Below are 20,850 nucleotides of genomic sequence, written 5' to 3' on the forward strand. Positions count from 1 at the left end.
TGCTTGGTGTGCGGTGCAAATACATCACTGGATGGAAGTTAATGGTGTTGAATTGTTACGAAATGTTTGTAGAATGTTTAAAGAACAAAATGAGAATTGCAAATCTGGAAAAAAGTCTATAGTGTCACAAGGCAGTGCTCTGATAACTAATTGAATTACGTTATGTGAGTTGATCTGTTTTAAAATGCATATAAAAATTTGTACAGAAGTGTTTTAAAAACTACAAAACACAAAAAGCCAGTTGAAATTTTAAAATTTAAAAAAAACATGGAAATTTTGTGAGGTCCTACACATTGTGAGGCCCTACTTGTAAGTGAGTCAGTTTATGCCTCAATGTGGCACTGAATATCACAGTTTTTCAAAGAAAGCTCTTTTTAACAGTAGAATAAATTCAGAATATCAATCTGGCCGCCATTTTTGTATCTAGAGGTAAATAATGTAGAGTTTGTAGTTTGGAAAATTTAATGTTTCTGATTAGTGTTTGTTTACAGACCCATAATTTTTTAGCTGTGAAGTTTTATTCACATTTTGGCTCTTCTGTTCTATTTAATACCTGTAGATGGTTATACAGAGTAAGGTGCGATACAAGGTTTAGTGCAGGAGGCGTGAATGGTCAATGGATGACTGTAATATTGTCTTTGCTCTTCATTTTCTTGTTATACTGTAGCGTACCTGTAAGGGTGTGGTATGGTATGTTTACAGCTCCTTTACTCGTTTATTATATTTTCAAGTAGAAGATCCACATGGAAAGTTTTGTTGAATTAGATGAAATAGTTTCTTGTACATTTAACCATGATTATCCTTTATGCTCATTTGAATCTGCTCATCTGGCACACCCAGTTTCAAAATACATGTGTACCTTAATGGAATTTTACAGTCACATTTAGGACAGAGGTTGGCACCTGTCAGAGCCAAGAGTGCCAGTATTAAATTGTCTTATTCTTAAACACCTTGTGTGCCAACTATGAATTTGATTAAGTATATAGCACTCAATAAGTCAGTGATAAATGATACTATGCAGATCATTAATAAAATATTTATAGGTAAAATTAAGTAGTTGTTTTATAAATATGTAATTAGGTACAAAATGAATTCACTGTATTAATGAGATCACTATCCTTACTTCCACTGAGCAACCTCTGATAAAATCATTACAATTTAGATAATATGAAACACAAAATGGTCTACTACCATCGTAGGATGTTCTTCATATTTGGAAATATGTTTGCATTGATGTGATTGAGTACAGTATTGCATGGTCACACTTTATTTGCAATGAATGGATGGGTGCAAAATACCTTTTTTTTTTTTTTTTATTTCAGTATCTTATCAAACTTGGCCACATTCACTTGTCTTTAATGAGTTTAAAAATTTTTGGTGTTTTAAATTAATAATCAAACTCCTTGTGCCAAGATTAGCACACTTTCCATTTTTCAGAGTGGCCTTAATGAATGTCAGGATTTTGCAGTTCTTACAAAAATTTTATTTAAAGAGACTGATTATTGCATATGACAGTCAAGGTGATGTATAATAAATTTTGGTTAATTGTGGTTTGAGTTAACTGATATTGTAATAGAGCCATTTTCTGCGTGAAGCCTTATAAGTAATCCATCATGGTCGTGACCAACCATTATACAGTTCATTGTACTGTAAATTCAGCAGCATTTATCATTTAAGATACTGGGTTCTCTTCCAAGTGATTGTAATCCTTTCATCACATCACATCTGAATAATAATAATAGTAATAATAAACAGCCCTTATCAGCGAGTGATTAGCCTCTACTTCACATAGAGTATTAAACAAATTTTAAACCTACAAAAACAATTAGGAAAAAACAAAATTGAATATCAAATTAATTGAAATATTCTACACTTCTGAAACTCACATTCAATCTTTTCAAAGGTATCCACAACCTCCCAACCCCTTACAACATACAGTAATGAGATTATTCATTGATGGGGAAGCGGGAAAGGAGAACTGACAAGGTTTGTGAATGACCTGTACTGAGTGAAGAGAGGAGAAGGCCAGTATGTCTTGAAGGAGCTGATATGAAGAAGGTCCTTCCAATAGTGTTGAGGATTGAGGGGTTTGACTTTTCAGGAAGAGAGTAAATGATGGATGGCAACTGTGAATGGTTATAGGGAGTAAGGAATAGTTAATTGCAGACCCTGTGGTTTCTACCAGAATTTGGGAAAGCTGTAGATCCACATGGATTGTAAATGCTGTAGTACCGCTCTTGAAAGTGTTAGGATCAACTTTCTTCATGTAGTTAATGTTGTGTATCTTTAAACTGAAAGAGGATGCCATAAAGGCACTGTTCCTGATACTTGAGAACTGTATACAGTGCTTCCTTGTTCTTTAAAACTCACTGAGTTGTTCATGCAACTGACATTGTAATCTTTTACTTATTTTCAAGCCTCCAAACTTCCTTTATAAAACACCTCTGAGATTTGCTGGTTGGCTGATGTTTGAGCCTTTACCCATGACTTTCCATGGCAGGGATTTTTGCTGTGGTAGCAAAGTCCCTGACTTCGTGGCCTCTCTAATGTCAATGAGGTTTTAATTTCTGTAATCGAGGCATACGTCCCCACTTGGTTTGACCTCTTGCCCCACGTCCATTTGGTTACACGCACATATTGGAAGACATTTAGTCACTTTATCAATATTGTATTTAGCAACTAGGCAAAGACAGGTTCAGTATCTTGACAATAAGCTGTTAGGCCAGTTTAATACAAAAGTTTTAAAAGAAAACATAGCATTTGATCATGAAATAGATTTGAGAGAAGTATTCGTGCATTATTGGTTTAGTAGATTTAAACTACTGCCAGGATAAAAGAAATCAAAGCAAACATTGTACTCTATATACTATGAGTATTTAATATCAAGTATCAGAAAATGCAGAACACTTGACTGTTTCAAAGATCTTCCTGTATTAATGTACTTTGACGTTGCATGATTCGTAACAGATGAGAGCCAGTCATTGACAGAATATTTGGGAAAGATTCTCACTTTGAAAAAGGGTTTTTGTTTTCTCATGATGTTATTAGCATTGTGGAGCAATTGTTGATATGTCTGACGTGAGTACTTCCTCACCCATGTCCCCAATTTTTTTTATAGGTATAAATCTGATTTTATTAAATTTAAGTATTTTGCGCAACAAACCACAGCTAGATACAAAGTCTAGTCTCAGTAACAAGTAGACTTGTAATATTAAGAGTGCTAGGACCATGTTCATCTGTGATAATGGAATGTTACTTAACATTAAAAGCATTATTAAACAATATATGAAAGTATATTACAGTATTATGTTCTATAGTAAAGGAGGGAAATTTGCAAACAAAAATGTTTAAGTTATTAGGAAAGACACTCCCTCAACAAACAGCAAGACAAGACTCCATACAGTATTTTGTTTCTTGTAGAAATAGAAACAAAAAACCTGTAATTATTTGCTGTACACACATCTGAATGCACTAGCATTGCATGTTTTTGTTTTGTGTTACTTAGGTCTAAGAAAACGGCACTGTTGCACAGTAACTGTTCAAGTGCAAAGCTAAGGCTTCCTTGGGTTTTACAACTCTGGCAAATCGGAATACAGAAAAGTCCAAGTGTTTACTTCATGAAACATACAAAAAGACATGAAAATAAATCATGCATGTTGCTCTTGCAATAAAAGATGTTATCATAGAAAATGTAAAAATTTTCTGATGACTTGCCTCTAGATATTTGCTCCCGTCGTGAAGTGAGATTTGTATAACGTTTAATGCATATCCTGTAACGTTTTTCCTAAACTGATATTCCTTCATCTAGGATTATTTAACTTAGCTGTGCTTGAGAAAAGTAATTTGTGCCTCCATTTTGCTACTGCACGGACGAAGACGTTTCCCCAAACGTGAAGAAAGGTTTAAGATACTCGAGGGGAATTTGGAAAGGCAAGACTGGACAGTATTAAGATAGCATTACCTTTCAACCCTTGTAAGATTGTATTCAAGGGATAGTCACTTAATCCACTAAGTATTTGAATAAAACATTTATCTGAGCAGTATTATTGATTATTAAGGTTACTGTCCAAACGATTGCTCAATATCTGTTTCGGTAAGGTGATGGTGATGTGTTTATTCCAAGTCTTTGATCCGATAAATGATGAAACCAATAACTTGCTGTTAATTATTCCAGTGCGTCTGTATTCGAGGGTACCGAAAAAGACACTACTATGTATTCATTAAACTCCCATTTTCACTTTAAACTAAGCTACTGACTGACATGGTATTTTTTATAATTTTGCATCATGTAGGCCTATAGTTGTTTACGCTATCTTGTAAAACGTCGGTGAGATATTATGATCATGTAATGATGACCATCGAAGAAATAAGATGTTTCGATAAACAGCTCTTCTGCCTTTTATTGAACCTTTCCCGTGGTATTGGCTTTTATTGCAATGGTACGTAGTGTTAAACATGATCTGTTGGGTGTCGATTAGCGGTATATAATACCAGATAATACACACACACACACACACACACACACACACGATAAATAAGATTTTCTACGACGAGTTGAATATTGTAATACAACCGACAAGTTGATATCAATTAGTTTACCGTTATGTACGTTCTATATTTTGATTTTAGTACTAACACTTCATGTAAAATACCCTTGTTTTTATTGAAACTTTCCCGTGGTATTGGCTTTTATTGCAATGGTATGTAGTGTTAAACATGATCTGCTGGGTGTCGATTAGCGGTTTATAATACCAGATAATACACACACACACACACGATAAATAGATTTTCTACGACGAGTTGAATATTGTAATACAACCGACAAGTTGATATCAATTAGTTTACCATTATCTACGTTCTATATTTTGATTTTAGTACTAACACTTCATGTAAAATACCCTTGCATTCTGTTATCATACGACTGAGACATGTACACTCATAGGTGCTCGAATTGTGAATTTAACAAAATGGCCATAAAATTGAGGATAGGCCTATGTGTTCGTTTCTACCATCATTTTCTATGTACTCGAGTGCCGGTCTTTACTGTCATCTAGTCAGCATCTGTGTCAGAGAACTACTGTCGCCAAAATTGCTCATGAAAAAAAAGAAACATTCCTTTACAGTTTTCTCGTGTCTGTAAGAATTTGTAAACTAAACATGACATCCTGTTGATAAGCCCAAAGCGTCACTCTGGCGATCCGGTAAGTAACGTGTATTTTACTTATACGACTGAGAAAAACTTAATTTCCACTCTCTTTCAAGTTATATCGATGCATGCAAAGAATTGGATCACCACTATCCCGGCTTAAAGGAGAACCAGAAAACAGTTAACAGAAGCGACAATGGTGAAAGGCAACGACAGGAAGTGGAAGTCAGATCAGTTATTCATAGCTTCTCTCTGGCTTCAGTTACGTGGTGTCTGTGACGCTTCGTGTGGTACTAGACTCGTTCTTTTTCTTAGACCTAGTCACTGATTTTATCTCCCCATCAAATTTGCATAATCGTATTTAGAAAGAGGACGAACTTGGGTCAATCAAAGGTTGGGAAAACATTCGTAAACGCCAGAGAAATCATCCGAGAGACGATGAGCAAGCCATTTACCCGAAGTCGCACGAACAAGAAGCTTGATGCCCCTCCAACGCCCGAACAGAAACTTCAGCGCCTGAAGACGGCCATCGAAGCCATCATTAAGGATGATATCTGCACGGTGAGAGCGATGTAGTGTATTAATCTTAAGAGATGTTATATGTAATTTTAGGTTGATGCAGAGAGAGAGAGAGAGTAATACATTGCTTAAATAAGTTGTGTTAAATCATCAGATTTAGAGGATTGCCTAAGTTCTATTCTGACAAAAAAACGACCTCGGTTTCAAGTAATGTATTACATACTGCATGGATAACCAGGTAGAAATATGTTATCTCTCTCTCTCTTTAGACTAAGGACGTTGGTTGAAACTCAGCCATGTATTACGTTCCCTATTTCATCGAGTAAACATCTAGTTTTATCTTCAGTCTGTTGTTTACAATTGAAATTTTGCTCCTTTTGAAAGGCATAGTTATGAAAATAATGAATTATAATCTTCTCCCTCTATTACTCGAAGGTTGTCTCTTGTATACCTGGCAACATTGAAGTCGGAGCAACACACGACCTCGTCCTGGGGTTAGAACTGGGTAAACCTCGACGCGTTAAGGCTACCCTCTTACACCTAGCCCTTCACCAAAGGGCGGCGCAGTGTGCCAAGCTGCTACTGCATTTGGGAGCTCCCACAGAAGGTAGGCCTATGGGTCACTGAGATTGAAATTACAAATTGAGATCTTATGAGGTATCTGGGATTTCCGATTTCATGACCCTTATCAGTAAATAATTCCTAATTCCCTCGTTCTTTAACAGCTCCCGAGAGCGACCTCGGCGACTGCGCACTTCACTCCGCCGTCAGGATGGGCAGTTATGACTTGGTGAACCTCCTCCTCGAGTATGGATCGTCAGCTCAGTCGACCAATGCCGCCGGGGAGACGCCCCTTCACCTGGCTGCCGGAAAGGGACTTGTCCACATCACCAAGGTTCTGCTGGATGCCGGGGCAGACCCTCTTGCCAAAAACAGGTGAATTTTACGAAAAAAATTTAAACGAAGCATTAAGTTGTTATCACCTAAATCTCGCAGACTTAGAGATCGAGACTCGAGTTCAAAGTCAGTGAGACTGAGAAGAATCTCAACGAAATTATTACATTTAACGCATTTTTAAAAAGTCCATTTTCCTTCATTATTGATACGAAAAACATACTAGGCCTACTGTGATAACGCTTGAATCTCACAGACATCTAGATTGGGAATCGAACTCGAAGAGGTTGCGATTTTGTCGATACCTATCGATATGATTACGAGTTACACTTTTTTTATCCATTTACCTTCATTTACAGATATCACGAAACACATAGGCCTACTATGCTATCACCTAAATCTCACAGACATAGAGATTGGAATCGAACTCGAAGTGTGTGAGCTTTAGGCGAACTCCAACGAAATGATTACAACTTGCACACTATTTTATTTATTTATTTTTTGTCCATTTCCCTTCATTCATAGATACCACGAAACATGCTGGGACGCAGCTGCACTCTCGGGAACTCCCTCGGCTACTGCCTGCGCTGACCTGATCCAGACTCATCACTACCAGGAAAGGGAGAGACGAGGAGATATATTTCTTGAATAATTTGGAATCACCTGACTTCCATAACGAAACATAAGGATGTGATGAAGTAAGTATGTTCAGACACTTACAAATCTGGCACTTATTTATCATGGATTGTGTATAATTCCCTTTTGGTATCAGTTGTTCTTAAGATATGGCGAGTCTGATGTTAGAGGCATTTGTAGATAAAAGGTAACATGCATTTCCTGTGATGAACAATAAAACCATTCTTATTCAAAACTCAGAATCGTAAATTAGTTTATTAAAAAAATAATGTTATGTGTCCCGAAAAAACAGCATTAAGGTAAGTGGAACAAAACATCAATAAATTATTAAAAAACAAGAGCCTTGCATTCCTGTTTCAAATTTTATGAATTTTCAGTCAAGTAGAAATTTTCTTTTACGTAAGCTAGAGAGAGAGAGAGAGAGAGAGAGAGAGAGAGAGAGAGAGAGAGAGAGAGAGATTATCAGTTGTTATTTGACCCCATATAAAATTGTGTGTGTGTGTGTGTGTGTGAGAGAGAGAGAGAGAGAGAGAGAGAGAGAGAGAGAGAGAGAGAGAGAGCTCAGCGCACGGGTAGGCAAGGTGCCGTAGGTACGAGGGTCAGGTGAGTGAATGAGTGACGGGCGATGGGAGGGGGAGGATATATGTGGGAGGGTTAGGGGGAGGGAATGAGGGATGGGGAGAGGGGAGGGAGGAGTTGCTTCCAGGGAATCTTGGCCGATGGCAACAATCAACTTGTGCCATAAACTCCTCGGAGCGGAGCTGGGCAGTACTCCGGGAGGAATCTTCCCGCCTTTTCTCGAGAGAGAAAGACAGACTTTCCCGCCAGAAGTCTGATATTAAAAAAAATATATATATATCTGCGGTTCAGGTGCCAATGAAACCAAGCTGAAATAGTAAAAATATCGTCTGTTTAATTTCTTTGTGACGTTATTTTAATTTTATGTTTTTTTTTTCATAACAGGAAATTTATCAAGAGGTATTTACATGGCATCGTGAAGTGACGCTATAGAACGTAATTGTTTATATGAGGAATTCAAAATCGTAATGTGAACTGTTTTTCCACGCGTGCAAAAATAATTATCATTGCAATTATATGAAAATGACACTAAAAAAGATTACTGGTCGCTGAATATTATATACAAAGAAGAAGAAACTAATCTGCAATTTCTCGATAAAACATATTCTTTTATGGAGATGTTTTAACAAGTTAAGTTGCTTTACGCAAGAAAATACTGGTTATTCAACACGAAATTACTAAACATAATCTACGGGAAATCTGAGCAAATAGTGACAGTGCATTTAAGAGTAAAATAAGTTTTTACATCAGAATGATTTGCATCTGAAATCATTCTGACGTAAAAACACGTGCATTTGAAAAGATACCAAGTGTATTTAACAGTAAAATCGGTTTTTATATTGCAACATACATATAAAATAATTCACGTTTGAAAGGATACTACTTCAAATTAGCTCTAGCCATTCCTTACTCGTTTAGATGTTTGTTCCCTGCGAAGTCCACAAAGGGCTAGAAAAGCGACAGACGGCCCCGCTGGAGGATAACAGCGGCGTTGGGATCATCCCAATATGTAACCGTAACAACGCCAACGTCGTCTCTCCTTTCCATCCCACCTGCTGCTTCGGGTCTTCTCCTTCGTTGGCTCATGAATGTGGAGGGAGTACTGCTTTCCCCCCTCCTCCTCCTCCTCCTCCTCCTCCCCCACCTCCTCCTCAGCCTACACATTCTAATTCCCTCCTTTTCCCTCCGCCTCCTGCTTCCCTTTCGCAACTTGAAATGCCTTCTCCTCCTCCTACGAGAAGCCAAGAAAGGCACGTCGTAGGGTCTTCTTCGACAGCAGCCCTAGCATACGAAGGAGTAGGAGCAGGGGCAGGAGGGGCCCTCATGACTAGCTCTTCAGGAGACGCTGTGGGCGTCTACCTCCTCTCCAGAGACCACCTTCGCCGGTGCTTCGAGTGCGCCTTTTGCTCTCACCATTACCTATGGCCTCTCTCCTCCATGGCCGCTGACAGCGGGACTGCTTTCCTCAGCTCTTCGTCAACGGCTACAGCTGCTGCAGCTGCTGCTGCAGTGGCTGCAGCAGCGGCGCTAAGGTCTCCTAGCACTACCTCGCTGCTACACAACCAACTGTTGAGGAGCAACGAGGAAGAAAGGGCGGAAGATAGAGGGGCGTCTGCAGGCAGTTGGCGCCATCGGGGTTTCACGGTTGACAGCCTCTTGGCTCCCAGGGATACTTGGTTGCATCACGTTCGTCCCTCGCATTTTCCAGCGCATCATCACTTCACAACTCATCTGCCCGCTGCTACGGCTGTTACCGCTGCAAGCATAACAGCGCAGCTTCCTTCCCGCAGTCCTAGCGGAGGTGAGTATTACTTTTCTTTTAAGGTTGTTTACAACTATGCGACACCTCTTTCTTTGGGCCTACTCGAACATGTATAATATGTATTTTACATATTTGTTAATGATTTTGATATTTTTAATCGGCATCGATGCCTTGACAACTGAATATTATTGCAATTTAGGATTTTGCACAAGATTGAGGATACAAAGACCCTTTTTTTAGGATTTTGCGTAAGGCAGATGACGCAAGGACCCTTTTTGGGATTTTGTATAAGGCAGAGGACACAAAGACCCTTTTTTAGGATTTTGCACAAGGCAGAGGACACAAACACCCTTTTTTTAGGATTTTGCATAAGGCAGAGGACACAAAGACCCCCCTTTTTTAAGGATTTTGCACACGGCAGAGGACACAAAGACCCTTTTTTAGGATTTTGCATAAGGCAGAGGACACAAAGACCCCTTTTATTTTAGGATTTTGCACAAGGCAGAGGACACAAAGACCCTTTTTTAGGATTTTGCATAAGGCAGAGGACACAAAGACCCCCTTTTTTTTAGGATTTTGCACAAGGCAGAGGACACAAACACCCTTTTTAGGATTTTGCATAAGGCAGAGGGCGCAAAGACCCTTTGTTAAGATTTTGCATAAGACGGAGGACACAAAGACCCTTTTTGCATTTTTAAAAGAGTATACGCAATTAAAATCTAGAGTTTTGCACAAAGCAGAGGGCAAAAGACCCCTTTTTCTATAATTTTTTAAAAGTACATTTGTATGAATATACAAAATTCTTTAGGTTTCACAGGTTCTTATATATCCTTGTGTTATTTTTGTCGCATGAGTTTATCGGAACCAAATAATTTTTCCTTGTATGTCATTGAGAAAATTATCACACTTACGTCTGAAAAAGAGAGACAAAACTATTAACTATAAAAACAAGCTGGTCTGCATCTTTATTCATAGGAAAATTTTACTGTTTGAGATTAGAAATAGAAAATTCTTTAAAAGAATATGAGACTAAACACAGCACTTTGTGTTTCATTCAGCACAGTTTAAAGGATAAAAGTGAATTGTCCTAACACTTAAGATTCCAGTAAAGTCCTTGACCAGTTTACCACAACGAGTACCTCTGGTTGATAACAGGGTCAGTTCGAAATGCTAAGCAGTAGAACCATTAAGTACCAAGTATGAGCAATTGATAAGTTAGAATGACTCAAAGTTAGGTCTAGTCTGTCACCCGAAACCAGGCAAGAAAGAAACGTTTTCAGTAGGTAGAGAATAAAAACAAAATAATTATGGAGGGCTCCGTAATATATATTTCTCTTCACTTCCCTAACAGCTCTCGAATCGAATGTAGGCTTGGAAAATCCATGAACTGAGTTATCAGAGCTCTTGGTTTTTCTCTTTATTCATTAGGATCAAGCTGTGAGTCTAAGGTAAACAACGGACGTGCGTCATTTCCCGATTCAAAAAATGAACACCGCTGCAGATCACGTAGTTCTGAACATTTGGTTATGACTTTGTAAGTTATCAGAGACGGATTTTGATAAGAGAAGACAAAAACTTGTAGAGCGCAAAGAACAAAACCTTTTTTTTTTTATCATTATTAAATTTCTGTAAGCATTTGATGTTCGGTCTAGGTTTAGTCTTACGCTCTCTAATCACGTTCAATGTTAAAGGAAGTATTTTTACTCTTGCTGGTGCTGTCTGAACTTTAAAACAATAAACGACTGAAAGTCGAATGTCGCAGTGTTAATGAAATATATCGTAATCATTGGATTGAAAAATAAAACATGAAATAAAAAATCTGCTTTCAGCGGCTCCCGCCTTCCTGTCATTTCATCTGTGCATACCCTCTTCTCCCAACTCGAGCCATCCATTTTTCCCTCCCTTCGCCTTCAAGCATGCATTTTTAAATGGCAGTGAGGAACAATTGTTTCCTACACCGCTCGCCATTGGAGACCTACTTAGGCCGTTATCGTCGTCGAGGGCACTAATCTCAAAAAACCAGAGCGGGAGTTTGAACCTGGATTCTCGAGTTGTCAATTGCAAGAAGAAGAACCCCTCATTGTTCCGTGAAGTGATTCCATACGACCATTGTTCCAATCGCTGCGCATTCTCTCTCTCTCTCTCTCTCTCTCTCTCTCTCTCTCTCGTTTAAAAAGGACGGCTAGATTTGCTGTTCCAAGGTAATTTAGCGTAGTTTCTGCTTCTTGTAGACCTAAATACGGCAACGTGGATGTCTTCATTAACAATAATAATTCTCTCTCTCTTAAAAAGGACGGCTAGATTTGCTGTTCTTGGGATGGCTGCATTTTTAGGCGGTTTAGCGTAGTTTCTGGTCATGTAGAACTATACAGCAACGTGAGTGCTTTTATTAACAATAATAATCATGAACACTGATGTCTTCATCGTCATTATAGCAATAATTATTATTACAAGATTATCATTATAACTATTAATACAAGGCAAAGATCGCAAACACCTTTCCTTTCACATTTAATCCGTGAAATCCAAAATATTTTGGGAAAGTTACTCAGATGCCCCCATTCTTCATCTCGAATCCCAGGTCTGCCAACCTCTTCGCCCTCTGACAAAGGCGACGCTAGCCACCTTCAGGAGCAGAGACCAAGTACCCGGGCATCGGGGTCCCCTGGCGAAGGGGCAGCCACGCCCTCGGGGTCGACTGGAGTGACGCCAGCCAAGAGGAAGAGGAGACACAGAACGATTTTCACGGAGGACCAGCTGGACGAACTGGAGGCCACTTTTCTCACGACGCATTACCCGGATGTAGTTCTGAGGGAGCAGTTGGCCGCTAAGGTGGACCTCATGGAAGAGAGAGTCGAGGTACGTAAAGGATGTTCACCGAAAAACACTCATACGTACAAATACACGTACTACACTTACGTACGTACACAGACACCTGCACCTGTTTTCTCGCGGAGGAGAGATTCTAGGTGCGTAAGGGAAGGATTTTCAAAGGGTAACGTACTGAAAAACACGTAACTTACGTACGTGCAAACTTATGCACGTACACAAACACCTGCTCCTGTTTCTCCTATATAATGTTGGTTGCCATCTCTTTAAACGGAAAAAACACGCACATTTACGTACAGACTCACGTACACAGACATCCGCTCCTGGTTTCTCATGAAGGAGGGTATCTAGGTACGTAAAGGAAAGGGTTTCAAGGATAAAAATACGTACACTTCCGTACGTACAAATTTATACACGTACAGAGACACTTGCTCCTGGTTTCTCATGGAGGAGAGAGTCGAGGTACGTAAAGAAAGGATTTTCAGAGGGAAATGTACGTAAATACACATACGCTTACGTACGTACAAACTTATACACGTACACAGACACTGGCCCTGTTTCTCCTACATGATACTGGTTGCCATCTCGTCTATCAAACATTTTTTCTAATGAATCTTAACTTAGGCTAATGTTAGTCCTGTAAAAATATTCACGCGATAATCAGTTTTTGTATAGTACCAACTTTTCTAGAAAAAGATAGACAGAGGATATTAAGAATACCTATATGATGTAAGTGTGGGATTCTTTGCAAACATTAGCAGGTATAAACTTCTGTTTTATCTTAACACTGACAAGTTATTTTGGTGTTGTTCAGACATCCTGGACACTTGCTAAGGGTAAGCCATTTTTTTTAATGCTCGTTGAAAATGGCTTATGCAGTTTTGCCTTTCATTGTCAGGGAACAGTTTAAGAAAAAAATATATAACTTTCGTAATGAAGTAGATTATACATTGTCAACATCTGACGTCAGGTGAGGTCTATCGTCACACTGCGCATGCTCGAAATCTTTCGGATGTGGGTTTCATTTTTGTTCAAATTTCTACTCTTACTGTTCGTTTATTTAACATTCTCAAAAAAGAAACCTTAGTATTGCCCTCTTTACACACGTATGTGAGTGCATGTGCGTTTGCGTGTATTTTTTATAGACAGTGACTTCTCAATTTGACTTCCATTTCCTGAGGTAGGAGTAGGAGTCGAACCCACGTTAGGCGTAGGTTCAAAAGGGATCAGAAACTCTTATGTTGGTTCAGTCTATGAAAAGACAAGTGTATTTTGAACCTCTGGTGAAAAGTGTTCTTGAAGGAAGAAGGAAGAGAAGGATTTATAAGTGTTGGGTAGACGGAGCGAAAGAGGTATAAAAGTGGGTGATAGAGTTTGTGTAGGGGGTAAATTGCTGATGATCGTTATGGGCAGGATTGCGAAGTGGCAAAGGTTGTAGTGGAAGTTTAGAACAAAGGGTTCATTCTTGATTTAACTATAAGTGTTTTTGTGATTATTGCTTTATTGTTTTTTTTTAAATTCTAGAGTCACCCACTGTTAGAACAAAGAGCTTGTTTTATATACTATTTATATATATATATATATATATATATATATATATATATATATATATATATATATATATATTGTATGAGTCAGTACTCATCATTCAGTTATCGAAGCAGATATGAAACTGAATATTAACAAATTTCTTTTTCTTCCGACCTTTATACTTTAAAAATTCCTCCTCAACCTTTCTCTCCTCCTTTCCTCCTCCTTTCATTATCCTCCTCCTCCTCCCCCTCTTCTTCTTCTTCTTCTTCTTCTTCTTCTTCTTCTCCCTTTCTCTCTCTCTCTCTGGTCTGGGCGCCGGGCTCCTTAACATTCATAACGGAAGAGATTATGCCGTGGCTGAGATTCCCTCGCTAACTCTAATGTAACCACCAGATTAAAGATAATTAACCTCGGAGGGAATTTTTCATCCCGGGGACGAGTTCTTGTGTTTTCAGAGTCAACAATATTACCTGTGCCAAGTCGCTTTTCAACTCAGGTAATCTTGATTGAAGCGAAATTATCCAAACACAATGAATGGTTTTCGCGGGTCGCTGAGCCCCCGTCGGGCAAAGACACCGCCGCAAAAGTGGCACGGGCGGTAAGTGGCTTGCGTACGGAATCTCTTAGGTACACATACACACGTAGACGCACACACGCACACGCACACGCGCACTTACGGATACACACACACACGCACGCTTGAATAAGGAGTTAGTAGCAGCGCTTCTTTTACACACTGCATACACATTCACCCTAAAATTGCAGTTAGGCCTATAGGACTATCCCATCGTGTACATACACTTACACATACACACACGTAGACGTATATACACACATATATACACTTACACACGCACGCTTGAATAAGGAGTTAATAGCAGCGCTTCTTTTACACACTGCATACACATTCACCCTTGAATTGCAGTTAGGCCTAAAGGACTATCCCATCCTATACACACACTTACACGTAGACGTATATACACACATATATACACTTACACGCGCAAGCTGAAATGGGGAGTCAGTAGTAGCTCTTCTTTGACACACCCTTGATTGCAGTTAGGCCTATAGGCCTAGCTCATTGTATACACATGCATAGACATACTAACACACACTTGCGCAAAAACAGTTTCAACTACACGCATTCGAATACACACGCTTATGTATACATTCGCATGCACGAACGAAAAGTTCGTAGACAGCGTATGCACGAATATTAACCTTATTTCTTAGCATCGTTTTACATATTCCCACGCTCAGTTATACACTGAAATATTTAGAAGAAGAAGAAGAAGAAGAAGAATCAAGAAAACGAAAGTAGTGAAAGAAAATTGAGAGGAATAAAAAGAAAATGCAAGGCTTCAAAAAGTAGGAGGAAAGGAAGAGGAGAAGAGGAAGAAGAGAGAAGGAGGAGGGGGAGGAGGAGGAGGAGAGCCAGAGGAAGATGGCCTCCACCCTATTCCAAGTTGTTTGGAATCAAAACAACGGATTTGTTTGAGGAGATAAAAACACAGAACGCGAGAGAGAATTATCATTATTTGGATGCATACATTAAGCTCTCGGCTACTTACGTTGAAAGACGGACGGACCGAGGAAGGAGATGAAGAGGAGGTGGAGGAGGAGGAAGAGGAGGAGGAGGAAGACTATGAAAAGGCGGGAAGAAGAGGAAAGAGAGAATTGAGAGAGTGAGAGAGGGTGGGTGGATGGGTGGGTGAGTGAGGGTGAGGGGAGGGGAGGCTGTCTTTTCATCCATAATAATTCTATTAGGCATTAAGAGATCGTCTCCTGGCTAATTACCTTTTAAGTTCCCATGAAAGTATATTTATATATATATATATATATATATATATATATATATATATATATATATATATATATATATATATATATATATATATATATATAGTTTGTGTGTGTGTGTGTTCACACCTCAGAGTTATACTCTCTTTTCACCAGTCTAATATCTTCCATTCTCTCCTCAAGACCAAACCACCTTACATACTCTGATCCATCTTTTGGCCTAAACCAACCCCTTTACCACAATGATAGTTCTCACCCCTTCAACCCTTCTTACTCCACATATATTACATAAACAGTTCATCTCAACAGCTTCAACAATTTATCTCTCATTCACATTCAGCATACCCAGTTCACTTCCAAAAAGGAGAACTGACTCAACAGTCCCTTCATTTTGAGACTCTCTGCTCCATCATTTGTTATATTGATTCCTGAATATCTATGCGAATCGGCCATCTCCATCTTTTCACCATCCATTCTCCTCTCTTCTTCACTATCACCTGCTGTCACTGTATTCAGCAACAGTCAGCCACTTCACACACTATATATACCTTTTTTGTTATTTTTCAACTTCAACGCTTCTTTCACTTCCTTAAATTAGTCTTTTCATTCTTCCATCTACTGAAGTATTAATCAGCAATCGAGATGTAATACACGCTTGTCTTAAACCCCATTTTGACACCAAAGTATTCACTCCAACGTCTACATTTTTTAACAAGATTCACTTACGTCATAAAGACTCACTTATGTTATAAGATTCACGGACGTCATAAAGACTTACTTACGTTGTAAGGATTCACTTACGTCATAAAGACTCACTTACGTTATAAAGATTCACGTACGTCATAAAGACTCACTTAGGTTATAAAGACTCACGTCATAAAGACTCGCGTTATAAAGATTCATTTACGTCATAAAGACTCACGTTATAAAGATTCACTTACGTCATGTAGACTCACTCACGTTATAAAAATTCACATAAGTCATAAAGACTCACTTAGGTTATAAAACTCGCTTACGTCATAAAGACTCACGTTATAAAGATTCACTTACGTCATAAAGACTCACGTTATAAAGATTCACTTACGTCATAAAGACTCACGTTATAAAAATTCACATACATCATAAAGACTCACTTACGTCATAAAGATTCATACGTCATAAAGATCATGATACTTGATCTCAACAGGTTAGCTCTACAACTTAGATTCTTAGCATTCTCCACATAGCATGTTTATCAGTTTCTAGCTTAAGTTTTTCAAGTTCCATAGCACCCCACACGCAGGCTTTTCTTTTATTGAGAAACTCACTACAGAACTTTTCCAAAATTAACTTTACTAGTTTCCAGAAGTATTGGAATGCCAAACTAAAATGTATCATTGAAATCATCATTTGAATCTGCTGTTTTAGTTTGTGGAGTCGAGATCTTATGAAGCCAGTTTTGTGCAATAAGAAAGCACAAAGTATACTTATTCCCCGGATAAGAATACGACTACCACAGGTAATACTACAAGTACTATTATCAATACTAACGATAGCAATACAGATCATGGGCATAAGAGAAACCAAGTAAAAAATACACTGAAGTTTCTTCGGTGCAATCGAGTTTTCTGAACTGCGGTCCATAAAACTTTCAGCCACAGCCCGGTGGTGGCCTGTCCTGTAGCGTTGTCAGACGCACGATTATAACTAACTTTAACCTTAATTAAAATAAAAACTTCTGAGGCTAGAGGGCTGCAATTTGGTGTGTTTGATGATTGGAGGGTGGATGATCAACATATCAATTTGCAGCCCTCTAGCCTTAGTAGTGTTTAAGATCTGAGTTGGACAGAAAAAGTGCGGACAGACAGACAAAGCCATCTGAATTGTTTTCTTTTGCAGAAAACTAACAAGATCTTCATCAGGCCAACTGAAGGACGTAACAATAAAGGCAGACTCAAATTAAGTGCAAGGCTTATGTTTCCCTCGGATTCACAGGACGAACCATTTAGGCCAGTGTTGAAAAGTGACGTTATTATTGCAGTAACGAGATACCGATTGAATTGTTATTATTCAAAATAAAAGGGAAATTATCCAAAATCTCGAAGAAAATAAGAAAAGCAACAGTCAAAATAAAAGATAATTTCTCAACAACCTGCATATTAGCGGGTTTGCCTGTTCGGACAACGGTGTGTTTCACAGCTGTGATTTTATAAAGATCAAGAGATCTTACGTCCGTGCATTGTTGCGATTATGTTGACATATCATTTATAGGAATTAAAAAAAGAAGAAAAAAATTTTCGTGATAGCTAGCTAGGTTTAAACGGTAGTACTACTCTCTGTTTCTCAGCACTGATTTTATGACGATAAGAGTCCTTACGTTCTTTTATTGATGTGATTATATTGGCATATCGTCTAAAGAAATAAACGAAGAAGAAGAAAGATATCTTTTTAATGACAGCGAACTAGATTTGACCGATAGGACTACGCTCTGTCCCACAGCTCTGAATTTAGTAGGATTAGGCCTAATATTAATCCTGGATTTTAGGAGGATAACGAGACCTTACGTCCATATATTTTGCGATTTTACTAAGTAAATGAAGAAGAAAGATATCTTTTTCATGATAGCTGAGTAGTTTAAGGTAATAAAGTGACGGCGTTTAAGCGCAAATTCAGTTGGTTTAGCTACGTGGTCTGCGACAACCGTGACTCGGTCTAGTTCCAACAACTTTCTCGTTGTCTCGCTCGACAAATATTAGCAGGAGTCTGCAATGGTTTCTTCCTCTTCTTCTTCTTCATCTTCTCTTTCCTCCTTCGTTAATTCACGTATGCTAATTCGGGGGAGCTCTAGCGGCGAAGGAAGAAAGCGGCTTTGTCTTAGCTTGGCATTTGCATTTAAAGTCCGTCTTCCGGACTTAATTCAAGGATTTTCATATGGCATACAGCAAAATGACAATCGAAAAAATCGGGTTATTTTCAGGTGCTTTAGAAAATATCCTCCGCTGAGTTATACAGATTACTCCGCTAGGAGATTGTGTGTGTGTGTGTGTGCGTCTTTTTTCTGACGTTAGTAGGAATCTTAAAAAAGAAAAGATGGACTTTAGAAAAATTAGTTTTTTATGGACGTTGGGAGTTAGTTGAAAGAACAATTTAAGTTAAACTTAAATTGTTTTTGTCTTATTCCATTTCTTTCTCCAAAAAATTAACGAATGACTAAATCAAGTAATACTGATTATGGTGTGCGTGAAAATTATGACATCTAACTTGCCTGTTCTCCTAGCGTCAGTGATTGCAATGGATTGCTTTCTCATCCAGTCATCTGTTCTGAGCTGACTTTTGACTTAAATTCATAACTTCCTGAATGAAAAAATGGATGAAATGAATTGGTGGCATCTTGGTCACCTCAGCAGGATCGAGGGGCTTTTTCTTGTTAATCTTCCAAACAAATGGCAACCATACAGTAGCCTTTGGCGTGCAACGTCAGGGCAAGAGTTACGGTAACCGGCTTTCTGGTGTATTCGCTGAAATTTTAGCATGAATCAGGATCGGATGGTTTTTCTTGTCCCTCTTCTTAACAAATGGCAATCACACAGAGGCCTTTGGCATGTATGCAACGACCTGAGGAAAAAAAAAGTATATTAGTTTAATCGACCACTGAGCTGATTAACAGCTCTCCTAGGCTTTCCTGAAGGATTAGACTTATTTTACGTGGCCAAGAACCATTTTACCTAGCAATGGGACCTCAGCTGATTGCGGAATGGTTTTTACAGCGAGAAATGAATTTCTATCACCAGAAATAAATTCTCTAATTCTTCAAATGGCAGACTCAACTCAGAGTGCCTTTGCGACAGCTCTACCGACTTCCCAACGAGGAACTAAGAAAACCGGTAGATACTGTTGTCTATATAGTCCCTTTGAAAGCTGTTTGGTGCATTGCTTATAATTTTAACATGAAACAGAATTTAACTCACTTGCATATCATTCTCATGAATGTGCATTGCAAAATAGCTTAAAATGCACAGAAACTGGCATTAGTTTTGTGTGATACTAAAAGAAATCAATGTCTCATTCATCCGCTGGTTCCTTTCAGGTATGGTTCAAGAACAGGCGCGCAAAATGGCGGAAGCAGAAGAGAGAACGCCAAGAGCAGGAGCACCAACAGCAGCAACGACAACAAACCCACCTTCAGGGACACCACCAGCAGCAGCAGCTGCAACGCGTAGGGTCATCGTCAGACGTCAAGAAAACCTTCAAGAAAGTCAACAAGGACGCCGTCGTGAGATTAAAGATCGAAGGCACAGAGGAGGAGCATTCTCTGCACAGTAAAGTTACAGTGACGGAGTCTCGCCAGAGGGCCAAGGTTGTCGCAGGAGCAGAGGATGTAGAGGACGCTTCTTCGAAAGTTGCTTCAGAGACTAAATTTGTGTAGCGCTTGTGAGGAAGAGTTTACTACCTTAGTTTGCAAATATGGGAAGGCATTACTGATACACGATACAAATACACATATGTATGTATGGTGTAAGAGTGCTCTGTATATACATGCATATATATATATATATATATATATATATATATATATATATATATATATATATATATATATATATATATATATATATATACACACACACATACATACTAGCAGCATGTAACTATATATGACCCAGCGTTATTCTTTATTCTTTATGGAAGGCATATCCAGATTAAATCGACAATATTTAATTCCTCGTGAAATGTTGCCCTTCATTTAAGAAATGACAAGGTTTTCCCACTACGTTTATAGCAGCCTGGTGTCTGATGCACAGAGATACAGACATATAATTTAGTAATATGTAATATATAATATATATATAATATATATATTATAATATATATAATGATGTAATTGTGTAAAGTCATATAGCTTATTAATACCCTATTAATAAAAACGTGTAATTAAGTGATATTAAAAGTTTTATTTCTTTTGAAATTACTTAGGAACATAATATTACCTTTCAGTTCGCCGATCTTCAAAAAAATCATTTATAAAATGACTGGAAACTGATGTGGAGGTAAGTGACCCACACGTGGAAATTGGCAGATTTTCCAACCCATCTCCTATTAAGGATTATTACCACACCAAAATCTGCATAGGACTGTCTTGCGAGAAAATACAATATGTATCTGTCACAGTTCC

General features: G+C 38.5%; 1 protein-coding gene across 3 annotated transcripts; it reads left to right on the plus strand.

Moving 5' to 3' along the window:
- Positions 1-4,642: 4,642 nt before the first annotated feature.
- On the plus strand, positions 4,643-20,629 carry LOC136850809 (NF-kappa-B inhibitor epsilon-like). 3 transcript variants are annotated; one of them, XR_010856757.1, is made up of 6 exons: positions 4,660-5,707; positions 6,101-6,272; positions 6,391-6,601; positions 7,085-7,257; positions 8,159-9,575; positions 19,765-19,820. XR_010856757.1 is itself a non-coding variant. In XM_067124826.1 (5 exons), the coding sequence occupies exons 1-4, from the start codon at positions 5,585-5,587 to the stop codon at positions 7,209-7,211; spliced, it is 633 nt and encodes a 210-aa protein (XP_066980927.1). In that variant the 5' UTR covers positions 4,643-5,584; the 3' UTR covers positions 7,212-7,257; positions 19,765-19,820. The 3 variants fall into 3 exon arrangements, 2 of the variants coding, with proteins under 2 accessions (XP_066980927.1, XP_066980926.1); XM_067124826.1 differs by lacking the exon at positions 8,159-9,575 and having other exon boundaries at positions 4,643-5,707; XM_067124825.1 differs by lacking the exons at positions 4,660-5,707; positions 6,101-6,272; positions 6,391-6,601; positions 7,085-7,257 and adding an exon at positions 12,118-12,395 and having other exon boundaries at positions 8,163-9,575; positions 19,765-20,629.
- The last annotated feature ends 221 nt before the right edge of the window (positions 20,630-20,850 follow it).

This window comes from Macrobrachium rosenbergii, chromosome 22 (genome assembly GCF_040412425.1).
Source record: "Macrobrachium rosenbergii isolate ZJJX-2024 chromosome 22, ASM4041242v1, whole genome shotgun sequence".
Classification (NCBI taxonomy): domain Eukaryota; kingdom Metazoa; phylum Arthropoda; class Malacostraca; order Decapoda; family Palaemonidae; genus Macrobrachium; species Macrobrachium rosenbergii.